General features: G+C 38.7%; 1 protein-coding gene and 1 long non-coding RNA gene across 7 annotated transcripts in view; one reads left to right on the forward strand and one right to left on the reverse strand.

The window, feature by feature from the left end:
• Window positions 1–12644, reverse strand: part of LOC112152246 — a 58761-nt gene that overhangs the window by 22313 nt on the left and 23804 nt on the right. The window contains exons 4-6 of one of the 6 annotated variants that reach the window (XM_024281695.2): window positions 4954–5164; window positions 4788–4846; window positions 1768–3594 (exon numbers count right to left, since the gene is read on the reverse strand). The exons of 3 other annotated variants lie outside the window; for them this stretch is intronic. In XM_024281695.2, coding sequence (XP_024137463.1) covers window positions 3516–3594; window positions 4788–4846; window positions 4954–5164 — 349 coding nt within the window. In that variant the 3' untranslated portion in view covers window positions 1768–3515. 2 more of the 6 variants (XM_024281696.2, XM_024281697.2) reach the window with 2 other exon arrangements.
• On the forward strand, window positions 2570–5703 carry LOC112152248. The gene is made up of 3 exons (XR_002920267.2): window positions 2570–2706; window positions 4970–5209; window positions 5294–5703. It is a non-coding gene; the product is annotated as an uncharacterized LOC112152248 (long non-coding RNA).

The raw sequence follows: 12644 nt of genomic DNA on the forward strand, positions 1-12644 counted from the left end.
GATTTTAGCTTCCATTTTAGCAACAGGCTAATGCTTTTGGTAATGTTTTTGCTAATAGTTTGCTAAAGAATTTTAGACTTTTCTGGAGTTTAGCCATTATTTAAGCAACATGCTAGCTTTTTTAGCTAATTTGGTATCTACTAAGGTTTTTGGGGTAAATTTAGAGTTTTAGAGTTCATGTTTAAGCAAAACACCAAATATTTCTTCAAAACTGTCATGTATTAGGGATTTTTAAGCAGTTTTACCAAAATTTGTGTTTTTGCAGATTAAACATTTTGAAAACAGCTTTTGCATTTCCAGCAAATTCCTACAGCAATTAAAGTAAATTGCGTCACCATTTTCAGCAAAAAGCTTTCACACTAGCATTATCACAGGTAATGCCATTTGTCTAGTTGTTTCTAGCGTTTGTCTGCATTATTATCCACTCGTGATGCTTGAAAAGTGCGTTCCCATTGTTTCAGTGCTGTAAAGCAGCCAAACTGATCAGTAACTTGATGGTTTGATTCCTGCCTGTGACTGTAATCGTTTCTTGTGTTCGTCGGTGTGTGATTACGTCCGACTGAAATACATTTTTGTAGCCTCCACTGCAAACCTTTTTGTCAAACCAAAGTTTGCAAAATCTGCTTTCTCCAAACAAGTTGAGCGAGTTTCCCCAAAAGGAGCTGATCTCTGTTGTTGTTTACTGCTGGACATCAGCTGTCAGCCTGTTGACCACAGAGCAGGATTAATGTGAGCTATGGGTGTCTGCAAGGACATAATGAGGTTTATAATTAGCCTGTGGGTTGGAGGGACGGCCGCTGGAGGTCAGACATGAATGCCTCTCTGCTGTCAGGTTAATATATTTTACTGTGTGTGGGAGGGAGCTTCATTCATGCCCAACCACTAATGAGTTTTTTATTCTAAGCTGTTATGAGAATAAAAACTACAACTTTGGTTAATACTGACCCATTTTCTGCTTAAGATGAATTTGTTTTGCTCTTGCAAACACATGAAATCAGCTGCAACTCCACGTCATCCACAGTGGTTTAAAACGACGCAGGTTGTGTGGAGATGTGCGGTGGTTATACTGGTGTTTACTTAGGTCTCTTCAACATTCCAAACTCCAACTTTTTTTCTCCATCTAATTGGAGATTAGTCAACTATTGAAATAATCGTTTGTGGCAGCCCTACCGATTGGGAACCAAAACCAAAGAACTGCTTTGGCACCGGAACCGAACAAAACCCAATCGGTGCCCCGCCCCACACCTGACTGGATTGGTTTTGGTTTTACGTCCGATGCTCTCCCCAAAGCAAACCCTCCACCCTCATCTGGATTTGGGACCGGCACACAAAAGCATAGGCTCACCCCGGTGACTTGTGCTTTTTTTATTTGAAAGGAGATAATTCCAGAACAATGTAAGAGTATGAGCGCAGTCATCCGTGATTATTCATGCACCTATTTGTGTACAGAGTGGATAATTATTTGGTAGTGATGCAACCAAGAGCACATTGACCTTAACATCCTGTGTTGTGTGATTTCTTGATTTGTGTCACATGCTTAACAGCGAGGTCGGATATAAATACACAAGTCTTACTTTCTTGAGTTGGTAGAATTTGACAATGGAGGAGGTGAAGTCTTTCTGTAACTGTAGTATCTGTCAGAACAGCTCCAGGTTAAAATGCTGCTGGGGCACTTCAGGCTTTAACAGCTTCTCTTCAAATTGCCGGCGTTGCAGACTTTTCACCAGTTCAGGAAAAGTGCTGCATTTTTCTTTAACACTTTATCTATTTTTTTTTTTTTAGTTTTATAAAAATTTTTAGTTCAGTGCCAAATAAAATATATGCTCTCCTTAATCCTGACAGCAGTGTGAGTGGTTTGACTGGAAAAGTGCTACAATTTGCTGTTACTCTGGGAAATGCGTTTTTTTCATTTCTTCTGAAGTCTTCAGTTTAGCACCGTGTGTTAAGAACACCAATTACTGTTAGATCATCCACCATGAAATTTCTATGAACCTGCGTTTAAACATGCAGAAAGGCAGACTGCAGATCAAGTCGAAAATCGCTACAGAAAAGTTTATAAATGAGGGCTCCAAAGCAGGAAAATCATGGATAAAAAATGAGAAACCGCGACAGGCTGGAGGCTTTCAACCTGAAGACTGAAGTAATAGATTAGAAACACAAGCTCTATACACAATAATGAGGAGTTGTTTTCAATCACAACAGGTGTGAATAAGAACAAAACTTAACATAAATGTAGGACCTAGAAGGTGAATACAAATTTGTCGAAACATTTCAGGGGTGTTGTAGAAAAAGGAAGTTTTGTACATTTTGATAGTTTTTTATGATCACAAAATGAATTCAGTTGTTAAAACGTTTGGCAGCACAATGGATTCTTGCTGTTGTTTAATTCTGTTCCAGGCTGAATTAATTGCTTTAAATGAAAACATCAACATTAATAAGGAACGTATGTTCAGTTTAAAGATCCACTCAAATTAAGAGTTTTAGTCCTCATGGAGTTAGAAATACAAAAAAATGGATTTCTGAGCATTTCTTTATTCAAATTATTGTGAATCAGGAAAAAAACAAAGCTGGAGAAATATTGTATTTTTATTGTAGAAAATACTCTGGGCGGGGCCACAAGCTCCCCGCTCCGTGAAACAGATCCATGAACGTCTTTGTGTTCCTGGTCTGAGCCGGAATCTGGATCTTAACAGCTGGATAGCTCTGGTATTTGTCGCCGTTTTTGTTGTACCACTAATGTTGGGGTGGAGGTGTGAGGGGCTGTAGGCTAGTGGGAGAGCGTGGAAACAGAGAGCTCTCAGCAAGGTGGAGGGGAAGTCGGGCGACCCACCCTAACCTCAGAGGCAATTTTCTAATTATCTACTGCAGAAACTATGTCCTGGAGACAACAGCGTTATGGATTTTGGCTAAAAATGGCATAACCATAACTAAAAAACAACTGGGAATGATTTAAAAATGGATCAAAAGATGATCAGAGTGGATCTTTAAGGTTACAAAGAATCTAAAACAGGAAGTTCATCCAACCAAACACAGTAAAATAAGCAATGTTCCACAAAATAGATATTTATTCTATTTATAATGTCATTTGAAAACTCTACAGTGTGTATGCTACACAAAAAAAGTTACAAATCAGAACTAAAGGTCAAATCCTCCATATATTTAGGAATAGAGTTTAATATAACTATATCGTACTATAAAATATAGTCTTGAAATTAGACCAGCTTTAACTCCTTAGCGTTTGAAGTTATTTTGAGCAACCAAAAAATAAATAAATAAATAAATTCACATATGCGTTTGCTTTTAAGTAGATGCTACATTTAGATTATTTAAAGCCAAAGTGGTTTGTCGTATATGTGCAACAACAGACATTAAGGGGTAAAAAAATAGAAACATCAGGAATCTGCTCCAATCAAACACAATTTACCCAGAAGGAGATCTTTTAAACGTACGTCTCTTCTGATAACCGTCAGACTCCATCCAGAGGTGATGTGACATTTAGCCCTGATCGTCGCCTTTCAGGTGATCCCAGCGGAACAGAAAAGAAAGCAGCGGTAGGTTTGGTCTCCTTTCACTCCGTTTCCATGAGCCGCAGCTCTGAAGAGAGTTAGAGAAGACTAATGAACGGGAAAGAATTGGAAATAAATAGATAACACCGAGCTAAATTTATATGCACTGTTGATAAAAGGCGTTGCAGTAATGAGCGTGAGGTAAAGAGAATGCTTGAAAGGGAGCCACACAGAGAGCAGAATGTAGCCTTTTCATGTGGAGGTCTGTTCTTCTGTAGCTCATAAATAAGGTTGTTACGGCACGCTCCCTCTTCCCCGCAGCGTCTTCTACCTCCCTCTTTTCCCTCTGTCACTTCTCGGAGCCCACTGTTCAGAGAGGAGATCAGAAAACATCCGACAAAGAGCAGGTAGGAACAGAGGGGAAAGTCGGCTATCAGAAACCATCAAGGAGCTGATCTGCAGACTTGTTTGCCTCCAGAGACCCGGTTAAAGCCGTGTGAGGCGGGATAATGAAGTTAACTGGACTGGCAGAGGTGACTGTGATCTTTGGTCAGCCAGGCCGCCGTGTGGCCGTGCACACGTCTGACTCGCTCAAGCGCTCCGGTCTGTCAAGGCTGAACCAACTGTGGGAAGAGTGGCTTCTTCTCAGGCCAATGAAGCTTAAAACTATTCAAGGGGGAGATTTGATCAGGGACAGCGGATGTAATGATGCTGTAACTCTGCTGAATGAGCTGAATATCTGAACACGCACTTAAAGATGTATGAGACATGAGCACGGGATAAAAATACTGTAGACTTATCCAGGCGGCTCCAACTACAGCTGTCTAACCAACCAGTGTTTCAATCAAGAGAAGTAGGAACGTGAGTAAAGATTTGACAAAACAGCTATAAATATAAATATCAGCAGAACTCCAAAACAGCCAAAAAAAATTAAAAAAGTAAAGCCTAAATTAGCTAAAACAGCTAACATGTAGCTGTATATTAGCTAAACTCCAAAACAGCCTAAAACATCTTAGTAAATACCAAAATAGTCCAAAAAGCTAGCAGAATGCCAATTTTTAAAACTTTAAAACTGTAACTTTTTTAAAAAGTTATGAATAAATTAAAAGGCAGGAATATTATTCCAGAATAAATCAACTTAAACCTTAAATAACTTTCAATATTTTACCCTACATAAAAATATATTTTGTCAAAATTATACAAGTTAGAAATGAGCTCAAGATAACATCGGGTCATTAATAACAATAAAATAAAATGATCTGGAGGACAAGATAGAATTACCTGGAGGGCCGGATCCGGCCCCCGGGCCGTGACTTTGACACAAGTGCCCCAGTCCAAGACTACAAGAACAAGATATAGAAAAAAAATTAGAATGAAGTGCTAATTTTTGTCTGCATTTATGGCTGAGACAACTTGTGAGTAAAGCTGTCTCTTTGTTCTTGTTGACCTGCTTCATTTCCCAGAAGGCAACAGGAGATATCCAGGGTGGAGACAGTCTTTGGTGATGCTTAGAGCTTTGCTGAGGTAGTGGTAGATGTCGAGCAGAGGATCTGAGCCTCAGTTGTCTTGGGTTCTTGGACTGAACTTGGACCATAGATGAATAGACCCCAGAGTCTACAACAGGAATGGGAAACTCCGGGCCTCGAGGGCTGCTGTGTCTACAGGATTTCCAGATATCAAAGCCCAAGTCAAGACTGGTTCAGGTGTGTTCAGCCAATGAAAACATGTCAGACCAGGATGCAGGAATGTGGTTGTTGAGATCTAGAGTTTCTCCATCTGTGGTCTAGACGCTGATGGGTGTTTGAGGCTCCAGGTGGAGAACGGAGAGAAAAGGGGACGACCAGTCTGCCACTGAAGCTCCTTATTAGCTAAACACACCTGATCCAGGTGTGTTTAACTCATCCTGAATGTGAAGACCTGATTGAAGATGGGGTGTGGAGTGACGTAACAACCCAGCGGGCCTAGCTGTGAATCAAGTATTGACCAAAGCTTCACTACATCAGTCTTACCTCTTCCTGGAGCAGGACTCCCATCATTCTATTTTATTTTTTTTCTGGTGTACATACTTTGTGATCTGTTATTTAAGCTTGTACAGAAATTCCAATACGTCCATTAATTTAAACTGTGACTTCTAAAAGCTTTGCACAACAATTCCAATGTGTCTCAATGTAAGTTGATACAAATAAAAAACCCTGAACCTTCTTTAGTGCACCAACTGCAACTTCTTCTGCTCAACAACGGCATCTTCAGGTATAGACTTCACTTCTCATGATATCTATAAGAAAGACAGTTTTGTTTATGACTGAACGATTGTGATGACTCGGGGATTTGCTTCAGCACCAAATAAAACAACAAGACCAAAGATTTATTTTAAGACTTGAATAGTTTGATGTTGATTTCAAGAATTTTACTAGGGGCAGAAAAAAGTACAGTTTTAACCACAAAGATAACTCAAAAATGTCATAACTCATAGTACATTGGACTGGTTTAAACCTGACGTTTTTAATCTCAATAAAGATTTCGCCATCACCACTTTAACACTGTTCTGGAGGTGGAGTTATTGGAAGCATGTCAAAAAAAAAAAAAAGTTTTTTTTTTTACTTTTTTCAGATTGGCATAAACGATTATTAAAAAAAAGAACATTTTTGCTTATTTTATTCAAAAACGTCTTCCTCAACGTGACAACGAAATACCATAATTTTAGTGCCGCTTCAAGAAATGTACAAGTGAATTCAGGCACTGAAAAACCGAGACATACAGGACATCTCGATGGTAAAATTAGTAACCAAATAAAAATCTTGCAAATCTTTTTTTTTTCAAATCAACTCTAACACATCTAACAGTGACTAGAATGCCGGGAGTTCAACTTCATTTATGTCTGTTAGCAGTTCCGTCTGCGACTGATCCTAACGGTGTTAGCAAACAATCTCCAAGGTTTGTGGTCTGTAGGAGAATCTGGCTAAAGAGAAAAAATATGGCGCCTGAAAATCAATAGCTGGAAGTCCCTCCCCCTGCCGGAGCTGGAGGCAAAGAAATAATATCGACCTTTTTTTCCCCGTTTCTTCTCTCGTTTATCAACCCCTTTTGCCGTTTTTATCTCTGTGGCAGTCTGTAAAAAAAAAAAAAAAAAGGACTTTCTGATCAGCTGACTCACAGAGAAAAAAAGTTACAGTTTATTCACATTCAAAAGCGTAAAAGCTGATAGTTCTGAAAAGCTTTTAAAATATCGTTTTGAAAGGATTCCTAAAGCTTAGGAAATGTTTGCTTCCGGCTACAGATTGATTCTGGCGCCATCTTGCGTGGCCCCTCGTGGCTTGGGGACCCCTGATCTAAGGGAGATTTTAAAAAGCAATGAGAGTTTTACTAAAATGTTCGGGTTCGCTTCTGCCTCTTTAGACTCTGTTCCACCTTTTCAACAACATCATGCAGGGCCCCCCCCCCCCCATACCATACAGCCTCCTCATCCCTTCCTCATTAGTGACTCATCATTTCAAACATAACACAACATACATCTGTTCGTGCCAGCTCTTTAAGATCCGAGCTAATAGATCGTCTTTTTGTCCGCGTGAGCTTTTGTCTCGGTACTTTATGAACACTCAGACCGAACCGCTAACAAGACTCTTTCTGCCGGAGCTCCAGAGCTCATTAGATGTTGGTCATAATCATGTCCTATTCCTTCTGCGTCACCAGAGAAGCAGAATGACAACTCTTCAAAAAATTAGACCGTTTTAGACCACACAAACACACACACAGAAACATCAAAATGAATTACAACGTTGAACAAGATCTGAGGAGATTTTTTATTCTTTGTCTCGTTTATTATCTTTGGTTCATATTGTTGCGTAGAGACAGGTGACCTATTGAACTCACCAAGAACACCAAGAACTTCTTAGATAAGTTTGTGTTTTTAATGACAAACATGCTGCTTATTCCTCAAATACTCCTGGGTTTTCATGGTTTAAGTGTGCAGGAATTGTACTTTAATTACAGTAAAATAAGTCCCTGTTTTGTTTCGTCAAGCAGAACTCTGAAACAATCAGCTAAAGAAATGATTTGAATAATCTAAACTTAAAAAAAACTTTCAGAAACTATACACATTATATTCAACATCTGGTTATTTTAGGGTGAAAATTGAACACATAAGGCTCTGCACCAGTGAACTTTCACCTTTTGGCAGGTTTAGTGTCTTTTAAAGATTCAATCAACCCTGATTTGCTTTGAGAGATTTCTCTGTCTCTACAGCAGCTGTCACTTTGACAGAAGATTAAGACATATCAGACGTGCCTTTCATGCTAATTAGCATTAGCCTGAATGAAAAGTGATAACGGTATTTACACATAAGTATCTACATACTACAGTCAGTTCTCAACTTTTTTTCTTGGCTGCACGAACCCGGAGGAAAAGTTAAGGTTATGATTATGGTTCTGGTTCGGGTTAAAGCAGCAGATGGTTCCAGATCGTGGCTGTAGCTCTAGCTGCACGACAGCTAACGGGACTTTATTAAAAACATGTGACCAGTAACAGCATTTAACTTTGGATTCACTTAAAATACATGAAATAATGCAGCAATCTGCATGTTGCCTGCACCTATTACGTGTCGCCAACATGAATTTCTTTGAGCTGGTCGCCCATAAATAATTACAAGTAGGACCAGCCTTAGCGAGTTACCTTCAAAGTTTGCTTTATAGATGACAAATACAATTGAATCATTTTAGTATTTTTATTTTGGGGTGTTTTGGTAGAAAGATGAACAATGCGCCTCTCATCGTTTATTGTGACTCTTGGTGGCTCCAAAAAACATCTTTTAAACTCCAAATACTCCGCTATTTCCAAGAAAAACGGTTCACTGCCCCAGTGGAGATGACCGAGCGGTCATGTACCGAATGCAGCAGTAGGTCGCGGATTTAGCCCATTGGTTGATGTGCTTAAGTGACCTCATTAAAGTTCAAATATTTGAATTCTGGCCTCCAATTGCACCAGAGGACCAGCAATCGTGTCTGTACATTGACTTAACATTAAAACTCGACCTCTGCTGCGCGAATCGCGGTGAATTTGGTGTGAACGGAGCGTCAGGCTTTAGTTTAAGTAACTTCATGAGGTACTGTCAGTCAAAGGTTTCACCACATTCGTGCTACGTGTTCTGAACCTGCAGGTAAAAGGTGTGTGGATGCTGGAAGCTCCTCCAGCCCAATAACCCGTGCAGGACGGTGCAGATGGGTTGTGACAGACAGCAGTGAGCTCCGCCTCTCCATCCCAGAAACACCTCTCTCTCTCTCGCTCTCCCTTTTCAAATGTGATTTGAAGATGAGAAGAGGCTGAAGGTCAATGTCTCATTTTGAAACCTTGAGTGGGACCACAAATGGGGCGTCGGCGTCTAAGCGCAACAGCTGCAGTGTGGGTAATGTCAAAACGGACAAAATGAAAGATACAATTGGACACAGCGCGGCGGTAGATCAGAAGATGAGATTGAACAGAGCAGCACAATCAGGCGACATGGCATCGCTGATGAGGTCCCAGCTAGCAAACAGAAGATGCAGCAAGCAGCTTGGAGCAGAGATTCAATAATAAATAACAAAATCACCTTTGATTAGATTTGGATGAAAATTCTGTCTTCTAGTAGGTTACTTTTTTATGTAAGATTAGATTATTTAAATGAGCGAACAGAACAGGGATGGATTTCATCTGCAGAAACATCACAAAAACACAACTTTCTGTGGTCGTCTTTGTAGATTTGTTGTTAACCTTTCAGAATTTACAAGAAAAGTAAATGTATTCTGTGACTTTACAGCAGGAGCTACATAAAAATATCATAAATGTAGCATTATTTGAATGAAAACAGCATTAGTGTACCAGCAGCTCCCAGTAAACTAGTCTGACTTCTGAACAGCAGCAGCTAAAAGATGAATGCAGAGACTGTGAGTCATTCCAGCATGCAGAGAAAGAGCACCAACAAAAGGAAACGACATGATTGGAATAAAAAAGTTGTGGGGGCTAGACACACAACAGGAACTCTTTCTTTCAGGACAAATCTAAAAAACACATTTGTTTTAAATTTACTGTTTGGGGAGCTTGTCGTGTTGTTGATTGCTTTGAGATAATCGTGAATAGCATCGACATGTGAAAGCGTGGTGTTCTGTGGATGAACAAACACCACGTGGAACAAAAGAGGGAAAACAGCAACCGCTCAACTGTTTTCTGTGGGAAAAAAGTCATTTGTAACAGAAATATTTGCCTAAATAAAAACCGTCTTTTCAAAGAGTTTAAATGAGATGTTGAATAACTCAAGTCAGAGTGAGATGAGGACATGAAGATGTCTCCAGGTTGATGTGATAGGATGATCAAATCCTAATTCTGAAGTCTGGAAGTATTTCTTGTCCTTGCTACAAGTTTAGTTAACCAAGTAATCTGGCTCCAAACTAGTTGCAGTTATGGACGGGATTCCCGCCACATAGCTGTCATGGTTTCAGTCTGGAAGGGCGAGACTGAGGAGGGACTTCTGATGCTGCAAGCGTAGAATAGAGACTCACAGAATGTAAAGCACTCAGAGAGCCAGATTCAGAGAAGACAAAAGATAATTATCTGAGCCAAAAAGTTTCCTTTGAGTGAAAACTTTTGTGTTCAAAATAAATCAACTCCAATGATAAAGTAGCTTTTCTTTTTGGTGTTTTTGCATACAATACCTTTACTTCACCAGGCAAACATTAAGAACAATTTCTTATTTACAATGTTGGCCTGAAAATGTTCTTGTAACATTTTTCTGACATTTGTGAAGAAAATTCTGATTAAAATTGTGTTTCTGAGTATTTCTTATTTCAAACTGTTGTTGAATCAGGAGCAGATGAAGAAATGTTTGAAAAGCCTTGAAGCTGTGACGTACAAACTATCAATAGTCGATAGCTCACGAGCTCCCGACTCCGCTCCATTCTGATGCATCCACTGGCAGACAAATAGATCCATGAACGTCTTTGTTTTCAGTTTTTCAGCTGGAATCTGGATCAAAACTCTTCGACTGGATAGCTCAGATTTTAATCGTCATTTTTGTTGCACCACTAATGGTTCACTGTAAAAAGTAAAACACAGGATCAATTAAGAAGAGTTCTGTCATTTGTTACATTTAAATGATTAGTTCTCATCAAATTAAAACTTTGAGTTAATAGTTTACTCAACCTAGAATTTTAATTTGATTAAAACTAGCTTTTTTAAATGTAACAAATGATAGAACTTTTTTTAATTGATCCAATGTTTCACTTTTTACAGTGTTGGTTAGGGTTGTAAAGAGCTGTAAACCAGCAGGAGAGAGTGCAAACAAAGGGATGATGGGAAATGAGTGCTGGCGTAACCCTTCCGCTCTTGTTTACTTAGCTTGTTTACATTAAAGTGGGGTCATCTGGACCCCACCAGACAGTGTTTGAACTTTTTTTATCTTTGATTTTTGAGTTTCACTAGTGTCCATGACAGACATAAATCCTGTCCACCTTTGTCCACATTTGTCATGGAAGGAATCACATCAATATGTGGGCGGAGTCATCTGGACCCTAAAGAAAGCGGAAGGGTTTTAAGGTGCATTCGTACTAGGGCTGCCACGATTAGTCGACTAATCAACTATTAAAATGGTCCACGACTAATTTAATATTCGATTATTCGTTACTTTATATTATTTGGAGTCAGAGTGTAGTAAAGTTGAACAAAGTTGTGAGCGCTCAGCACCAAAAAGTTCACTTTTTGACACTTTTCACTTTTTAACCCTAACCCTGCATGAAGCCCCATGAGTCGATTCTTTTGTGACATTGGGCTTTATAAATACAATTCAATTGAATGTAAGGTTGCAATGACTTTCATTGTCCAGCAGATGTCCCCATCACAATCAAGTTTGACACAATTGTGAAAGCCTGGGTGCTTCGTGAAGCTTCACTTTCCCACCACTATTAAACATTTAATGGAAAAACCTCAAACATGACAAAGAAAAAAACAGAAACTTATATGAAGACAGCTGTGGATGATTGGACCTTAACCCAGTGTGAACCGAACATGACCAGAAACTAGAACTAGATCTGACAAAATAAACTAGAATGTACAGTCCACCCTATATTAAACCTCTCTACCAAAGAGGTCAATTACTTTACTGCTAACTGTAAGTCTGGAGAACCAGGAGTGTCTGAGATACTATGATCAAATGCAAACTTGAATTTAAAGATGACTATCAATTATTTAGCAATAAATCATTCATATTGCAATAAGTTTTAAATTATATAATAAAAGATTAGATGACTTTGTAAATATTATTGTTGCTTACTATTGATTCCTTTATTTCAGGATTTTTTTTCAGAAATTTCAAGCAAAACAAAAACCAAAAATTCAGTTTGAAATACTTCAAAATGTTATAAAAATAATGTATTTGTTTTCTTTTCTGCAGTTTCAAATCCTTTTTGGAACCTCCTTGGATGAAACCACATCTTTTTTAGTCACAATACACAACAGGAGGGACAATCCACCAATGAGAGCACGCTTTACATTCACGACTTGGCAATGTTATTCTGTGTGTCATACAATAATTAAAAGCTCTGAGGCTTTGAGGCTCCAAAGTCATGTTTAAAAAAGTAGAACTTTACTCTTGAATTATTTATATTGCAGCAAGAGTTGTGCACAATGCAGTTATCCTTTGAAATACTAATCAAGGAGACAACAGTTTGATTTGAACTCATTATGTGGAGAAATAATTGGCTTTTTACATCACAGTCATTGCCTGATTGTTTCCATGAGAAAAAATAGCAAAATTAGAGAAAATAAACTTTGAAGATACATCATTCTGGCATCCGTACACACAAATACACACAAACCACTTCCCTGCTGTAAAAGCGTTTTATGTGGAGATTACCAAACGACGTTTTTAATCACATAGTAATTTGAAATGAAAAGTCACTAATGTTTATGATCTTGACATAATTAGACAAAAACAACTAAAAGGACACAAGAGCTCCTGTAATTCATTCCATTACTGAGTGTGATTTAAAGCTAAACCAAAACAAGGGAGCAGTTTATGTTTGGAGACATTCCCATAATTTCCACTTTGAAAGAACAACAGTTAATAACAACGTACAAGTACTGCGTGTCAAAACAAAGAAAACCTTATCATTTAAA

Source organism: Oryzias melastigma, linkage group LG6, assembly GCF_002922805.2.
Source record: "Oryzias melastigma strain HK-1 linkage group LG6, ASM292280v2, whole genome shotgun sequence".
NCBI lineage: Eukaryota > Metazoa > Chordata > Actinopteri > Beloniformes > Adrianichthyidae > Oryzias > Oryzias melastigma.